The sequence below is a fragment of the Amblyomma maculatum genome, chromosome 8 (assembly GCF_055883805.1).
Source record: "Amblyomma maculatum isolate TAMU_Amacu chromosome 8, ASM5588380v1, whole genome shotgun sequence".
In the NCBI taxonomy this organism is placed as follows: domain Eukaryota; kingdom Metazoa; phylum Arthropoda; class Arachnida; order Ixodida; family Ixodidae; genus Amblyomma; species Amblyomma maculatum.
The window spans coordinates 33,072,683-33,090,321 of record NC_139351.1 but is presented as its reverse complement, the minus strand read 5'-3'; the positions used below and the strand labels follow the sequence as shown (position 1 = coordinate 33,090,321).

The window sequence follows — 17,639 nt, the reverse complement described above, 5'->3', positions numbered from 1 at the left end:
GATGTATTTGAGGTCTAAGGCGGCTGGGTTGATATAGCGCTTACGAGTTGGCAGCGTCAGTAGCAAGCAAAGCTGCGAGTGTGGTAGCTGACATCGTTGAGCCATTGGCATGACTGGTGGCTAGCATCTTTGGAGGACAGAGTGCGAAAGCAGACATACGCATTAGACAAGAGTGACAGACACAGCACTAACTAGCAAATGACTGTTTCCTTCTTCCTCAATCAGAAGAATAATAATAAACACACGCACAAAGAGAAAGAAAAAATAAGAGAGAAGGGAAAACAGAAAGAAAAACAGAGGAAAAAAATTCTGTCATCAAAAACAAGAAAACTCGGTAGAATCAGCAGTGATTAGCAGTCCTCCAAAAGTGACAACTGCTTTTGTAGTAGTAATAACAAAGAAGTGCTGGTACAGTATTATGAATTATCTCCCTCGCAGTTTTGTCACAGTATTTTGCTATTATAACTGTTTCATGGTAAAGGCGCATCCACTGTTTTGCTAATTTTTTCACCCATTCGAAATCATGGCAGTGAATACCAAGGTGTCCATACATTACTTTTGACACTTTACAGCATCTTTCAGTCTTTCATTAATGTAGTGTCCAGCCTGTCCTATGTGTGGTCCACTGCAGGGCAAAGGAATCCTATAAGCGACACATTTATCACAAGGAGGGAAGTGTTTTCGATGCTGTGTTGTGCACTTGGCCTATCTGGCCCTCTCCTCATTCACAGCTCGGCACAAACCAGCTAGACGATCAGGCACAGAAAACACCACATGGGTACGAACTTTCCTCCCAATGTTTTTCAGCGAGTACGAAATCCCATGCTAATACGTAATCACAGCCACACATTTGCTCCTCCAGTCAGGTCTTACTGCTCTTTCCATGCTCTTCTAAAAGCTTCCAAAAAGAAACCCAGTAGAAAGCATATCCTTTTGTAAAAAGCTAGACTGCATTTTGTGACAGCTTTTTAAGTAGGACTCTATGATAACTTTTTCACAAGCATAGAATGGCACGGTCCATACTGTAGGAGCAACTAATCGCTCCGAGGTCCGAAGGCTGGCCAGCAAAACATGTGCAGGGTTAAAACATTGGCCAAGTTCTAGCACTTGATGTGGTTTTGAACAGGGGATCTAATGAGCAAGAGGGGCAAGGCTATCATAAAAAAATGGATAATCAGACACCTCAGCTTCAAATTTCTTTCTATAGTGTACCTAACAAAAACAAGGTAGTCATCAACAAACGTGAAAGTTTCTACAGTGTTAGTTGTGTGAAGGAAATTACTAAGAAAACGGTCACATTGACAAGAAAAATTTCAATGAGAAAGTATGTGGCAATATGCAAATGCCATTTTTTTGGATGAAAATGGATAAATTGAGAAAATGGACTAATTCTTGTTTGTTGGTCTTTCGAACCCCGGGGTAGCCTCATTCCATCTGTGATTGCCTATTCGCATGGGATTTCCTACTCACTGAAAAAAAGTTGGGAAAAAAGTTGGTATCGTTGGGGTGTTTTTTAGGGGCAAGAAGGTACAACGCGGCACCGGGAACAGTTCGTTCCTTGTGGTAAAGGTGTTGTTTATATGATTCCTCTGCCCTGGGGACAGTACATGGACAAACTGGACGTTGCATTAATGAAAGGCCGAAAAAAACATTGCTACAAAGAGTGTTTCTGGACACCTCGGTATTCACTGCTAGGGTTGTGAATGGGCGAAGAATTTAGAAAAACAGTGTGTGCCGCTTTACCACAAGAAAGTTGTAATTGGAAAAAAACAAAAACAAAAAAAAAAAAAAACGGGACAACACCACGAGGGAGATAATCGAGGCTCACAAAATACTAAAACAGGTAAATGCGTGTGTCAGCGCTTCTTTGTTGGTACTACTACAAAAAGAGTTGTCACTTTTAGGAGACTGTTAATTCCTGCTGATTTCACAGAGTTTGCTTGTTGTTGTAGGAAGAATTTTCTTTTTCTGCTTTTCTTTCATTCTAGTTTCTCTTACCTCTTTCTTCCATTTCTTTTTTTCTTTCTTTCTTTTTTTTTTTGTGCTCATGTTTATTATAGTATTTCTGATTGCGGAAGAAGAAAACCGTTACTTGCTAGTCAGCACTGCGTTTGTCCCTCTTCTTGTTCAGTGTGTTTGTCTCTGTGCTAGTCTCGGAAGATGTTTCGCCAACTAGACTGGCAATATATTTTAATGACTATTTCGAACAGTCACAAGCGTGAACCATGAAATGTGTCGTGAAGTTTCTTCCACTTTCTTTGTTGTTTTAGTTTGATATAAGCCAACTTAGTTGTTCATATCTTGGAGTGTTTGCACCTGTAAAGGCTATTAGCGTTGCTACTTTGCAGGCCACATCTGAAGCTGAATTCGTCAAATAGCTCTGTGCATAGCAATAATTACGTGCATTCTCGGATAGTGACAGAACATTCAACACAGAGAAATTAGGATATTCTGAAGTATTTTGCAATATCGGAAGCTTATTAAGGATGCAGAACATCAAAAATATTCAGCATACAGAAGACAATAGGTCAAATACAATGGCAATTTTAATGCTTGAGAAAAAATTGAAACCCTGGAAAAGCATAGTCAGTAACACAGCTCCAAGTAATGTAAGCATTTATTTTAGTCCTCAGCTTGGCTTAGTGGTAAATGTACTTGAGTGAGGCTTTGTAGGGTAGTGGTTCAAACCTGCTAGCCGGAAACTATCAAACACGTTTTCTTAGACTGTTGGGAAGCTTTTTTCTTGTGGAACATTCTAGAGTGAACAATTAAAAAATAACTACCTGCGGATGCATTCGGAAGTAGATTTTTGCCAATTGAAGGTGATAATGGACTACCGCTGGACATGATCATGGTATTCGGCCTGCACAGTATTTGGTGACCCAGAATGGCTTTCAGGCATGCAGACATTGATGCGAGTAAAATATGGGAGTATCTTTCACAATCGATTGCTAGCGCTATTGATGTGTTCAAGACACAAGACCAAGTGTCTGATTGGCTTCCGAGAAGGGAAGCGCTGCTACACATGCGCGAATTTTAAAGGATCACGCGGCGTGGCTTTTAACCCATGTTGTATGTTTGTCACGTAATATTTTTTTGTGTGTAAAATCAGATATTCAAGTTGGTAATAAAGAAAAAAAAGTGATGGTGCTACGGTTAGGGCACTGGACTGCTGTGCCCAAGGATGCGGGATCAAATCACGGCCGCAGCCACCGCTCTTCGATGGAGGCAAAAAGTAAGACGCCCGTCTGTTGTGCAATGCCAGTGCACATTCAAGAACCCCAGGTGCTCAAAATTTCCGGAGTCCTCTACTATGGAGTCTCTCATAGCCTGAGTCACTTTGGGACATTAAACCTCAAAAACATACCAAAACCAAACCGTTTTGTTTCTATTTTGATAATCTCTAATTTGTAGCCTACAGCTTCAGAATTTTACCCAGCCATGTTTTTTTTTTTTTCTTTTTTTTTTTCGGATAATATAGGGCCATCCTTTACACAACAGCTTCTGCCAGTTGCAGGCAAGCCCATCCTGTGGAGTAATCAGTAAACCCAGTCCTGTATAAATTGCATACCAGGTTTTATAGCGTGATCTACACTATGCGGATTGGAAGGAGTTTTGCATGTTCTCTATGCTGACTAAGCTGCGCATGCACGAGAGCCACGCTATGACATGGGGGCACATCTGCGGAAAGAGAAAGGGTGTGTCGGACGAGAGAGATGGAAAGAGGGAAGCCATGCGCTTGACAGCATAGTTAAGAAAAAGAGAGCAACCATGTGCTTGAAAGTATAGTTAAGAAGGAGGAGGAGGAATAGGAGAAAGGGGGTGTGCCGAGCAAGAGAAAGGAAAAGGGAGAGCAACTCTGCCCATGACAGTGTAGTTCGGCGTTCGTAGATGAGCATTTGTAGACCAGCGTTCATAAACCACCGACATTCGCAGACCGATGCTCGCACACTGGCGTTTGTAGCATGGATGAAAGAAGGAAAGAACGCTGTTGCGTTCCACTCTTAAAGGCATATCTTAAGCGTTCTACCAACACCACCTAGAAGAAGAAGAGGGTGTTGGTTCTACCGGAGTGTGCCAAATGAGAGAGAGAGAGAGGCATTTGTAAACCACCAGTATTCGCTAAATAAATGTGTGCGTCGTAGACAGTGCTGTCTGTCTTGGAAAGTCGAGGGGGTAGTGATAAGCCTTGACAAGCCAAGATAAACCATCAAAAGCCAAGCTAAGCTAAGATAAACCAAGGAAAAGCCGAGACAAGCCAAGATAAACCAAGCTCACGTTACATATATCCTGGCATTGCATAGCTAAGCTACTGCCAATTTTTTCAACAGAGAGGTGCTTGCCAAGGCGTGAACTTCGTTCAACGAGATTGGACCTGTTTTGCTTCTCCATGCTTATGAGCTGAAGCACGTCAAAATTTCCTTGATAAGAAAAGAAACAATTCCCCTTAAAAGGTTGCATATGTCTGCAACAACCAGTGAGCTATTTCAAGTACATATATGAAGCAGCCACAAATTTCGCAGAGGGACAAATGTTAGCTACATCTGGCCTCGCTCATAACGCTGCGAACAAAGATTCCAGCTCAGACTGTGTCTTAAAAGAGCATGGCTGTAGGCCAGTTGGTGGGATATTGTAAAATTATAATTTGAGCCAGACTGCTTCTTTCCAACCCAAGCTGGTCTGGCTGAAAAGGGCACAAAAATAGAATAAAATAAATCTTGCATGCATTACAGTGGACTACCTGTGGCTGTACATCCTGCTGCCTAGCATAGCCACCTTGGCCCTCATTGGCCTCTTGCTGGGCATAGCATGCTTCCGGAGGCGTGCCAAGCCGTCTCCGCCACCGTCGGCCAAAAGCCTTGCAGGAAAGGCTGCGCTGCGGGGGCCTGCCCAGCAGAACCTGGAGCTTGGGCGACTTCTGCCCCGTCCAACTAGGTGAGCTCTCTCTACAATTTCTCTGGGCTGGTTAGAGGAAACACTTCAGTGCATTATGCAGGCTTTTCCCATAACAAGGATTAAACTAACTGGAGTCATTAAAATGAGCATGAAATGCTCAGCACAGATGCTAGTGCTTTGTAAACGGGTTATAATGAGATTCTTGTCATTGTCCTCTGTATGATGAAATACTTGAGTCCCATGAACTGCTTCTGCTCTGCCATTATGTTGCTGTGTAAGCACAGTCTGAAGCTATCTTAAAACAGTACAGACACCAAAAATTTTTATGCAGGTTTGCGTAAATTTTTTGAGAGTATGCAAGACAGTAGTGTACATAAATCATGACATATAATCAACTAATACAGCTAAATAATTTGAGTGAATATATTTTTATTGTGCAGTTTCAGTTTCAACTTCTGTATGACAGCTGTGATGCCACGTATGCAGTTTCGCTGCTTAATGATATTTAGCGATTTAACTTTTCTGCAGGCTGGCAAATTGGCGTAAATTAAAATGAGCAATGCAGTGACCATACTGCTATTTTTGTATGTCTAACTTGACCTCAATTGATGCGTCTGTCACGTCATAGCTGTCCTCCGACGATTGCTATTTTTGTATGTCTAACTTGACCTCAATTGATGTGTCTGTCATGTCATAGCTGACCTCCGACGATTGAGACTGAAACTGCACGGGGGAAAAATTAAATTACCTATCGTTTACCACTTTTTTGTGCAGTCCACGTGGCTGTTCATGTTCAGTGATGTGCCGCACGTCATTCCACAGACAGAGCACAGAATGAAAATTTGATGTCTCCTGTGAAGAGTATATCCAAGGTCAATCAAGCCATTAAACAACCAACCTTAAACAGTGGCTAGACAAGGAATGAAAAAATTCTAGGAGGCAGTTAAAGACTGGTTAGGTGCACTAAGGTGAAAGCCTTTTCATTTTTAATTATTTTTATTGTTTATTTTTTATTTCATTATTTTGTTTTTATTTTTATCATTTGTATGTTTATTTTATTATGATTTTTTCTTTTAGGTGTGGTTTTTGGCTGTTGATTACCCAATGTTTAGATAATTTAACCAGTGTTGGCTTGTTATGTTATGTTACTGGCTATGGATACGTCTCATTTGACCAGCGCTTATAGGCGCTGCTACCCTTGAGCCAGGAGGGGCTTTCACCTTACAACAGGTTAATAGGCAAGCGTGCCTCCAATCTCTCTGCAGGTAGCACTGTGTACACCTCATGATGATTCTCAGTTGTCACAGACAGACACAACTCTTTGAATGCAACTCCTCGTTTCACCAGGGCTCCCGAGGTACCAGCTGCACGAGTTCGCTTCCTTGAGGAGCTGGGCGAAGGAGCATTTGGCAAGGTGTACAGAGGAGAGATGCTGCCCGCCAAGCGTGACTGCAGTGCTCCCGTGCCCGTGGCGATAAAGACACTGAAGGTACACGCCTCAACATGTGCAATCATTGCCTAAGCAATTGTGTGCTCTTTAAACCCCAAGCTTCAAATCTGTTTTGCGAGCCTATGCACCTTTTTCCAGCAACAGCTACTAAGGATATCGTTTCCAGTTTCTACAGAATTGCACTACGCCTCAGGCTGACTGCAGTGATCCACTCTGGATGCATGAAAAGCTTGGTGTTGCTATTGCATGCAAAAAGTGGCCCGCTCCACTCTGCTTTGACACACTCTTTGGAAACATAAAACCTGCATAATGCCATGCAATTTCGCTACAGTGATTATCTATAATTTTGTATTTAAGAACCTGGGAGCTGGCATAAATCAACCATGAAATGTGCATGTTTCATCATTCCTCATGTATTGCTTTGTACTGCATATTTCCGATATCACCATGAAGGGCTCATTGCCACACTAAAGAAATGTTCATTGCAGGCAGGTTCTGAAATAAAGGAGTGCAACATGCAATTTTTTATTTTGTTATCAATCACATCATCATCAGCCAGACTATATCCCAGACTATATCCCAAGGCAAAGGCCTCACTCATTTTCCTCATATTAACCCTGTCCTGTGCTGGCTGCACCCACTTGACCCCTGCTAATTTCTTATCCTCATCCACTCATCTAACTTTCTGCCGACCCCTGCTACACTATTCCTCTCTTGAAATCCAATTGGTTATACTCTTAGTGACCATATCGGTCGTCCTCTCTTAGCACTACATATCCTGCCCATGCCCATTTCTTCCTCCTGATTTCGACTAGAATGTCAATAACTCGAATTTTTTCTCTGACCCACTCTGCACGTTTCCGCAGTCGTAACGCTACATCTACTATTTTTCGTTCCATCAATAACAATCAAGGTTTAATGTTATAAGCTGTAAGCTGGAACTAACAAAATGTCCGAAAATGCTTAACTAGGCCTCTGTCTACAGTAGCCTGTATATCAGTAACATTTATTGTGTGCAAAGGCACGAAACACACCAGGATGCGCACGGAGGAAGACATTCCACTGCATTGTATCTTTCGGTTACAGAGAGACATTGCCCAGCCACCACACCTGCAAGCTTTCTTTGTTGAGGCAATAAATCTTTCCTTCCCTCTTCTGTCAGTGAAAGAGGAAAAAAAATTTTATTTGCACACCCTTGTCGTAAAAACAAATCATGATATGAGCCCCTGAGCCCAGGGTCACAACTCGGATCATGATCTGAATGTGAGCATGAGTGGGCCCGAGTGAATCAACTCATGAGTAATTTTGCTAACCTATGCACATGGGTGAGATGAGAATCGAATACACAAGACCATGCACCCCCCAATTAAAAAATTTGGCAGTGGCTTAGCTCTGCTATGCCAAGATATACGTTATACATAGCGTGAGCTTGGTTTATCTTGGCTTTTCCCAGCTTTTCCTTGGTTTATCTGAGCTTATTTCGGCTTTTATTGGCTTATCCTAGCTTGTCAAGGCTACCCTCTCGGCTTCCCAAGACAGACAGCACTGTACACAACGTTTATTTAGTGAACACCGGTGGTTTACAAATGCCGGTCTATGAACTACGAGCTAGGAACGCTGAACTACACTGTCATGGACACAGTTGTGCTCCCTTTCTCTCTCTCTCGCTTGACACACCCCGGTAGAACCAACACCCTCTTCTTCTTCTAGGTGGCGTTGGTAGAACGCTTAAGCTATGCCTTTACAAGTGAAACGTGACAGCATTTTTCCCCTTCTTTCATCCATGCTACAAACGCCGGTGTGCGAGCGCCAGTCTGCGAAAACCGGTAGTTTACGAATGCTGGTCTACAGCATTCGTAAACTGCGAGCTGCGAACGCCGAACTACACTGTCATGGGCACAGTTGCTCTCCCTTTCCCTTTTTCTCGCTCGACACACCCCCTTTCTCTTACTCCTTCTTAACTACACTGTCACGGGCATGGTTGCTCTTCCTTTCCCTCTCTCTCGCTCAACACCGTTTCTCCTTTCCTTCTGCTGGGGTTGCAGCGGCGGCAGCTGTGTGTCTGTGATGTAGCGCGGCTCTCGCGCAGCGCAGCTTGGTCTTCGCAGAGGACACGCGAAACTCCTTCCAACCTGCATAGTGTAGCTCACGCTACAGAACTAACGCCTCGAAAAATCACACGTATGCCTCTGGGAAGTGGCTTGGGAGTGCTCACTTCTCTGACAAGGATATGATGATTTCATCGAGCTCAAAACCTTCACCCCCCAAAAAAATGTAGTTAGCTACTGCATATCCAATGTGGTCTATATCACCTAAAAGGAAAAATTTTGCATTGCATGGTATTGATTAAAAAACGAGCAGTAATGTCTGTCATCTCTTCACATAGGCAATAACATAACTATGCAGTATGTTGTAGAAAAGTAGCAGTGTTGCACGTATACGACATGAACATCGTTAAAGGGCCCGGGAAAAGCTATTTACTAAAATTAGAAAACGCACAATTTTTTACCTATCTTTATTAGCACTGAAAATATTGGCAATCGAAATTGTGCTCCTCCTCTCCCCCCCCCCCCCCCCCTCCTAATTCAGCCCATGCCGGTGCACAAGAAAAAAAGTTGCGACAATGCACCATCACACCCTGCCCTGCTCACGTAACTTGGGAGCATCCAAAGGGCACCCAGCAAGCCCATGTGACATCACATGGAGGTTTGGGCAGGGATGAGTGGCTCCACTCGCTCATAAGCAGCCGCTAGGAGCCCTTTTTAAAAATTTTAAATAATGAGCTCCTTGCAAAGCTCTCAAATTTGACTATAATGACCATCTCTATGGGTTTCTTAAAATATTGCCGCAATTAGCATTTCATGGGTCCTTTAATTGTTTGTGAATTCTTTTCCCAAGGTTCCCTCTGTAACATGGAGCATGAAGTGGTTCCAGAAAATCTGGCTGTGCAACAACACCTGCTACATAAGGGATTGAGCAATCTGCCATGGTTATGTGCAGGAAAATGCGGCGATGAAGACGCAGCAGGACTTCCAGCGGGAGGCAGAGCTCATGAGCGACCTGCAGCACCGCAACATAGTGTGCCTGCTGGGCGTGTGCACCAAGGAGGAACCACTGTGCATGCTCTTTGAGTACATGCCCCACGGGGACCTGCACGAGTTCCTTGTTGCGCACTCGCCCCGCTGCGAGGGCACCACCCAGGTGCTGGACCTCGCGGACTTCCTCCACATATCCAGACAGGTGCGTGTGCACTCACATGTTACGCTCTCATGTAGCCCTGTGTGCAGCTTTACACTAGGGGGGTGCGAATATTGAAATTCTTGAACACGAGTCGATTACGAATATGGGGGAAAAATGCCTTCAAATATCAAATCGAATATCCGATCAGTGAAAAAAAAAGGGAAGATTAAAAAATAGTGAACACTGTTTGCCTTGTTTATATCAGAATTCACGTGGTATTCACGAATCAAGTGTAACAAAGAATTGCATGAAGTGCATACGCTACTCAAAAATCCAGTGTAAATTTATACAGGATTTCATACACCATTTTTTTTTTTTTACAGAAAGGACATGCGTGGAAACGGGTAAAGCTGTCATATTACAGCTGAATAGAGCAAAACTCTCATTAATTTGGTCCAAGGGGCCAGAAAAAATGTCCAAATTAGTGAAAGCTGGAAACGAATAGGCCTGAAAAAACTGCGAAAACTGTTTGTGTCATGACAATTTTATTTGATGAACACCTGTGCAAGGATGTCTGCAGTTTAAAAGTAACCGTAATAAGAACGTTTTTCTCCCAGTTCGTCAAGAGCTTCGCTTTGCACACACTGTTGGGAAGGGAAGGCCCCTCTTAAAATAATAATAATAATAATTGGTTCACAGGAAAGGAAGGCACAGCATCTGTCACACTTGTTCTGTGGACACCTGAACCAGGACATAAGGGGAGGGAGTAAGGTGGGAGTGAAAGTAGAAAGAGGAGCTGGTAGTGGAGGGCTGCGGATTAACTTCGATCAACGGGGGTCTTTAACGTGCACCTAAATCGCACAGCACACGAACGGCACTTCGTTTTTCGCCTCCATTGAAACGTAGCCGCCAGTGGTCGAGGTCGAACCCGGGTACTCCCTCTTAAAATGGCCCCGTCACGGTTTGAGGATGCTCCACTGCATAGTCCACATGGCCAACTATTGCAGTGAAGCGTGCAGAGTGGGGAAAGTAAACTGCATTCGGTAATGTTCGTAAATTTCGATTATCTCTTTCAAATATCCAATATTCGCACACCCCACACATTTCTGACCACTGGTGCACCCATTTTCATAGTGATCTTTCTAGTTCAGTGATCAGTTTGCACCTGCTTAGTGTTGCTATTTCTAAATATTCCAAGCACATACAGGGTGTTCAAGCTTGCCAAGGCTTGTCGTTTAGTGGTTTTCAAGCTTGCCAAGGCTTAGTTTTGTAGGCACTCACGGAGCAGTCACTAATTGTGTTTTTCCATCCAATATGTTCCACCAACTCGCCCGTTTGGCTATAGTGTTGTACATAATGTCTATTTACAAGAATCTGTACATTCTTCTATTGTTTCCTTCTTGTGTAAACTATACTTGCTGTCAGGCACCAAAAGAGGTTCAGAACTGCAGTGTCTGCTCCTTCAAAACTTCCCCCATGAAGTGTGGCACCCTTGTCTGGGGCCTTATCTGTGTGTTTGCCTGACTACAAGGTTTAGCACAGAGCCAACGCACAGTTCATGAGTTGCCAGTGTGTTTATGTGATGTTGTGCAGGTGGCGGCTGGCATGGAGTACCTGTCGGCACACCACTATGTGCACCGCGACCTGGCGGCGCGGAACTGTCTTGTTGGCGAGGCGCTCACGGTGAAGATCTCCGATTTCGGCCTGTCGCGCGATGTCTACTCGTCGGACTATTACCGCGTCCAGTCCAAGTCGCTGCTGCCGGTGCGCTGGATGCCACCAGAGTCGATCCTCTATGGCCGCTTCACCACCGACAGCGATGTCTGGTCCTTCGGCGTTGTGCTCTGGGAAGTGTTCAGCTATGGCCTGCAGCCATACTATGGTTACGCCAACCAGGAGGTCATTGATCTGGTGCGTGCGCGCCAGCTGCTGCCTTGCCCCGAGGACTGCCCACCGCACCTGTATGCGCTCATGGTCGAATGCTGGCATGAGGTGCCCAACCGGAGGCCTCAGTTCCGTGAGCTCCATGCGCGCCTCTGCTCGTGGCAGGCGCTGCACGCGCGCAGTGCCAGCCTTAGCACGCACGGAAGCAACCACACGGGATCTACGTCGGTCAGCCACAAGGGCGGCAGCCCGCTCCTGGGTGGACCACCCGCACCGGCGCCTGGGGGTCCGGACAGGCCTGCGACACCGCTGGGCATGCGCGGACCCCCGTGTCCACTCCAGAACCCGCCACCCCCTCCACCCCTGTCGCACTTCGGGCCTCCATACAACCCGTTGGACACGAGGGTGTCCAAAGTCTGACAGATCCCGCGCGGCTGCTACTTCGTGTGAGTTAAGCACACTCCCTGGGAAGAAGGCACTGCGCACACACCTCCTGCTCCTGCTCTCGTAAGAGATTTCGATGGCTGCGACATCCGTCGAGAATCAGCCGACACTCAAGCTGTTGTTGCCTTAACGGACAAAAACCATGACGTCGTAGCCAAGGTCGCAACAGGTGCTCATGCGTGGCAGCTCATTCAAGGGCTGGTCTCTTGGAACAAATTCTCATGAAAGACTTCCTCAGGTGGCTCGGACTGCACAGTGAACTACAGCTGTTGTGCCAACAGCTACTTGTACTGCAGTATGTCGCAAGTCTTTGTACAGCGCTGGACATGCTTCAGCTAACGATCAACCCCTTATGAACAAGTTGTGCATGCAGCAAAAATAGTGTCCAGAGCTTCAAAGTTACAGCAATATTACCGCTTTATTTCAAGTGCTTGAAAAAGTGAATTGACTGCCAGGAAGTGAAGTAGGGACTATGCCCCAAAGTGCAGTTGTGTGGCCAAAGTCAACTTAACACTGCCACACAGAAGCTTTGTGGAAGCGTGCGTGCACTTCGTGAATGGGAGAAATGGAACCTTGACAAAGCATAGAGGTACATGAACGTTGCTTTAATTACATTATGAACTACACAGTGCTGTCAATTTTTAAAATGTGTCAGAAGAATACTCATCTAAACAAAACACACTTGTGTTCATTTGTTTAGCCATGAGTGAACATTCTGTTTGGAGGTGACGAAGTGCTTTTTTCTTCATTGCAGTTTGATGATGCAAACATATACCTGCAATAAGAGCAGTGCGCTCCTAAACTTCCTTTGCAAAGTCACTTATTCAAATTTTCCTCCGCAATTTTTTTTTTCGTTTGTTTGCTTTACTGTAACAGTTTTGAAGCGCTCTGTGCATCCAGTACAATTGCCTTCACAATGGCACCGGTGTCTCTAAAGCAGTCAGCACCAGCATTAGGCACATGAATGGATGCCATGCCTAAGTAATCAACAGAGCTGATGACAAAAGAGTGGCGGCAGTCTGGTGCATTGAATGATGCTGTGTGCAAATGCATCGTTTTGCAATGTCATGCATTTCTGCTACAAAACTTCCACAGCACCAACCTTCAGTATCCAATTCAGTCAGGCAAGCGTGACGCAGGGGACTCTACTTTTGACCGAGACAGTAACATTGTTTTAAGCTGTATTGTGCTGTTACAAGTATACGTTGGCATATATGTACACCTTAATGTACAGTGGCAAACACAGTTTATGTTAAGTATTTCAAGCTGGAGAAACGTGCAACCACAACTGTATGCCTCGTGTGCAAAGGTCACAATGTATATGGACGCCTGCATGCTGTCTGCAGAATGGCCATTCTTGGCACACAGTTCCAAGTAAATGCAGGAAGCAGTATGAGCATTTATAATTCAGTTCATATCACCAGCATTGGCATTATCCCATCATGTGCAACCATGTTTTACGTACTTCCACACCTTGCGATGGTCCCATACTGGCAGTCACTGCAACTTACTGTGACTGTGCATTACAGAGTCAAGTTTTGCCAGCATGGGAACAGCCAGTTTTATTCATGCACTGTCAAATTGCAGAAAGTGGAAAACTGCATGTCAAAATGTGCTTGTAGACGGCCGCCATCTTTACTCAAATTGGTAGGGCTGTACAAGACTGAATATCCACACAAGATTGAGCAGTATTTCGTATTATGGCACAGAAAAATTTAGCACAGTGCCAATGCATACTAAACATGCAAATGTTTTCCACACAATACATCTGTGATCAGTGTCCACGAGTTACATTTCAAAGCTTTCATATTTGTTTACACACCAGTAATAGTAAACAGAAGGTGCATACAGAAACTGTCATTGGCCTTTATATGAGGGCTAAATCATGTCATATGCCACAAGCGACACTGACATTGTTATAACCAGAGGCGGTAACTGCCTTCTGGTTTGTAGAATGCTATATAAAAAAAAAAAAAAGAAGCAAGAAAATTTTTTCTCTAGAGTAGTCAAAGTGCTTTTCTGCTTCTGTAGTGACAAAGTATCACACTAAGGAAAGAAAAAGATTCAACCTAACTTGCTGGAACTCATATATAATTCTTGTTGCACTTTTTTTCCAGGACTTTTTTTTTTTTCAGATTTTAAACTGTTGTTATTCGTATGAGCAACATGAATGACTGAATTCCATTAGTACCTTGCTTCTACGTTCAAGTGCTGTCTTATGACATGAAGAGAATTTTATGGTCACTGCAACCCTACAAATTTTAATCTCACAAATCAGCACTACGATCAAATAGTGTTAGTAGCATTGCAGAAGTTCTTCAACTCGCGTGTCCAAAAATCAAGGCCACTCAAATGCTCGCGTTTCACTCTCAAATTTTTTTTAAACAGCTTGGATAGACGGGGGTTTGAACACACCAATGATTTCCCCCCATGACATGCCATTTACACGAATTTATACAACCAATTTTTTTACTGCTGCAGTGCTGGCTTTTATTACTGCTTTTTTTTACACGTTTACAAAGCTCTTTACGCTTTTTACAGCAATTCATTGAGAAGGCTTTTTGCTACTTTTAACATTTTCTCAATATGTGTATAAAAAAATGGTGCATGCTTGCGTTGAACCCTGCTAGATGTTGTGCTGTGTCGCTGTGAGTTGCAAGGAGTTTTGTGCGACGTGATTCGAGGAGCAATAAGAACACACTCAAATCACACTGGTACGGGACCGTTGTCGGTTCAAGTGGCCCTAAGCATGCACTGCACCCCTGCCATATGTGTTCTGTTCCAGTTTTACTTTTGTTCATTCACTGTGCCATTCTTGAAACCTTGCTTCATTCTGCAGAAAACAGATACACATCTTGTGAAACTAGTCCCTTTGTAGCAAGCATAATGTGTAAAGAAAGGAATTTAGGCACCCGCTCTGAAAGGACACTGAAATGGCTCTGGGAGGTCATTAGAAGATTGCACGCACGAGACAAAATGGCAGGCTACTAACTGCTTGTGGCTTGACACCCGCACTCCACACTGCGTGAAGCACACTGTAGTATTCAAGTATACTGTGAAAGTGAACAAAATATGCTTAGCCACCACCATTCCTGATCAGATGTCCTTGATCGTCCTCCTGCGGCTAGGAAAGCAGCAAGTGATAGAAATGCATACAATTGCACATTCAATAGGGATACAAGCATCTCTGAAATGACTTTTAATAAATTAAATGGAGGAGATTTCTGGGATATGTGCTTCATTAAGCAGGCCAGTCGTGTTTTCTAATGGCTCTAGCATTGGGGTACTCAGTTTATTATGATGTTCCAAAGCCAATTTATTGTCCTTTTACTGCTGCTTTGTGCGAAAATGTTTCAAAAGCTAATGGTGTGCTATACTTATGTGTATGTGGTGTGCAAGAGGCGTTGAAGTTACAGTCAGGAGAGATGAGACCACTTCTTGTAAAGTCGTGACATCGTGGATTTCAGACGGTCATATCACTGGCGTTTGCTCTCGATGTGAGAGTGAGGAAATGTGAACAACGAAGTGAGGGTGTGCTTGAGTAGTAATGGAAAGATGTGGTTTTGAAAAAAAAAAAGTATTCACTGATGTGAAAATGCTGCCCACACTAGTGTCACATTGACAGAAAAAGCAATGTGTTTAATGGTATTTGCACTAAACAATTAGAATCACTTGAGCATTGTAAACTTGTGCCTCCAAAGACTACCCCAAAGAACAGCAAACTGCTTACTAACATGCTTACTTGGGCAGCACAATAAAGACTATGCTCCTGAACACCACGCGAGTTTATGGAGCATGTATACATGTACGATGCTGTCGGCAAAGCTTTTGAGGTTGTTGCTGGGAAGCGTAGGGTATTATTTGTTGGAACTTTTCACTCACAATCAAAGCACGTGCACACAGGAAATTCTCGTCATTACACTACATGTAACTACAATGAAAACATATCGCAATGCAATTCATCTCCTACATCTCATGTCTTCACAACACTAGCAAGGCAAAACATTATCTGTGCATGCCGATTGGTTTGTTTGGGATAAAAATGATACGTGTTAGCCATTCAATGAATAACACGTTTACTCACTCCAGAAATTGGTGCAGTCTTCATTTTAGCATGTTGCCTTGAAGAGATATTTGCGCACAAGCCCAAGCATTAAAAAAAAAAAAAAAAAATATTGAATAGTAAATCGCATTGTTTCATTAACATCATAAAAACAGTGAGGTCATGTGGACATTGGCAATACTAAATGAAAAGTAAATTAACAAATAAAAACAATTATTGCTGCCTAGTAACCGACAGCTATGAGCTGAGCTTAAGACAAAATCCATTACACACCAGAATCACTGATAAGAACAGTGTAGTAAGATCTGCAAAAAAAAAAAAAATATAATAATGTGCTACATGTGTGTGTGTGTGTGTGCTTGTGTGTGCACGTGAATGCATTTGCTACTTTCACATTTACATAGGCTCGCGTTTAACTCAACCCCGAAACCTGCCTTCTTATTCCCCACTCCCAGCGCACTTTTCTCGAGGGTGCTCTCCTGCGGTGCTCGTCAGCGCATGTGTCGAATTGTTTGTTTACATTTGTACAAAAGAAAAAAGTAATGAAAAAAATTTTGCCTGTCAATGTCTGTGACTGGATGTGTTACTCTTTTATACGTAAAGATTAATAAAGTTAAGTTATGGTGATGTCTGTGTTTGTGCCCTTCAATATCTCCTACGTTGGAACCCTCATAGCATATGCAGTGAGCTGAAAAATACCCGCTCTCTATGCATTATGTGTTCTTGGGGTCCTTTATTAATGTGAAAGAATTTCTTGGCTCATCAGTAGCATGTGCGGAAAGTGACTCTCTGCGGAATGTGCGACCAGAAAGCCAGGATATTTAAGAAAAAAAAGTCTTCCACTGGAAATCGAACTCCTAACTCTCCTATTACCTCCGATAACCAGCCAAACGAGCTAACCAACTACGCCACACCGGGCACACGAGAAACGTATCTTAATTCTCCTTGTCTAGTATTCCTGCCGTCTCCATGTCAAATGACGATGCAGTTAGTGATGATCGTATGACGCTGCCTTTAGTGATAATGATAACGATGGTATAGCGATGACGGTGGTAATGGTGCGTTTAGTTGATCACATAGCGCTAGTGATGGTGATAATAATGATAGTAGGGATGAAAATGATGCAGTTAGTGAAAACAGTTCTGTAAAGTGGTTTTTGCCATTTCCGCTCTTTAACAGATTTAAGTGCAGTCTTGTAATCTTTTGGGCTCACATCTGACCGTACCAAATTTGAGTTGAACATCACTTCTACCAGATAGGTTGGTTGGTTTATGGGGTTTAATGTCCCAAAGTGATTCGGGCTACGAGAGACGTCGTAGTGGAGGGCTCCGGAAATTTTGACCGCCGGGGGTTTTTTAATGTGCACTGAAATCGCACAGCACATGGGTGCCTAGCCTTTCACTTCCACTGAAAAGCCTTCGCCATGGCCGAGATTGGATCCTGCATCCTTGGGAACTGTAGTTAGTTGAGCGCCCTAACCACTGTGCCACCCTGGCGGATCTACCAGACAGGTGGTGCTTCTGAAAATGTAGCGAAGTGGATGAGGTGCAGACTATTTTTGAGGTAAGTGCAGGAACAGGCAGGCATGTGCTGTGCAGATCATAGGACCCCTTCAGTTGACTGCTGATAAAACTACCTTTTGATACTTTGTCATTCTGTGACTTTTGTCAAAAATGACGTAAGTCTTGCCAAGATGTGGCCACCATTCTGCGAGACTGTGGT

General features: G+C 43.7%; 1 protein-coding gene across 2 annotated transcripts in view; it reads left to right on the top strand.

Annotated features, from left to right (window-relative positions):
• LOC146180867 (tyrosine-protein kinase transmembrane receptor Ror-like) overlaps positions 1-16,245 on the top strand; it is a 389,432-nt gene extending 373,187 nt beyond the window's left edge. For both annotated transcript variants that reach the window (XM_084576195.1, XM_084576196.1), the window contains 4 exons: positions 4,734-4,935; positions 6,244-6,385; positions 9,347-9,586; positions 11,120-16,245. In XM_084576195.1, coding sequence (XP_084432321.1) covers positions 4,734-4,935; positions 6,244-6,385; positions 9,347-9,586; positions 11,120-11,830 — 1,295 coding nt within the window. In that variant the 3' untranslated portion in view covers positions 11,831-16,245. The remainder of the gene's footprint in view (positions 1-4,733; positions 4,936-6,243; positions 6,386-9,346; positions 9,587-11,119) is intronic.
• The last annotated feature ends 1,394 nt before the right edge of the window (positions 16,246-17,639 follow it).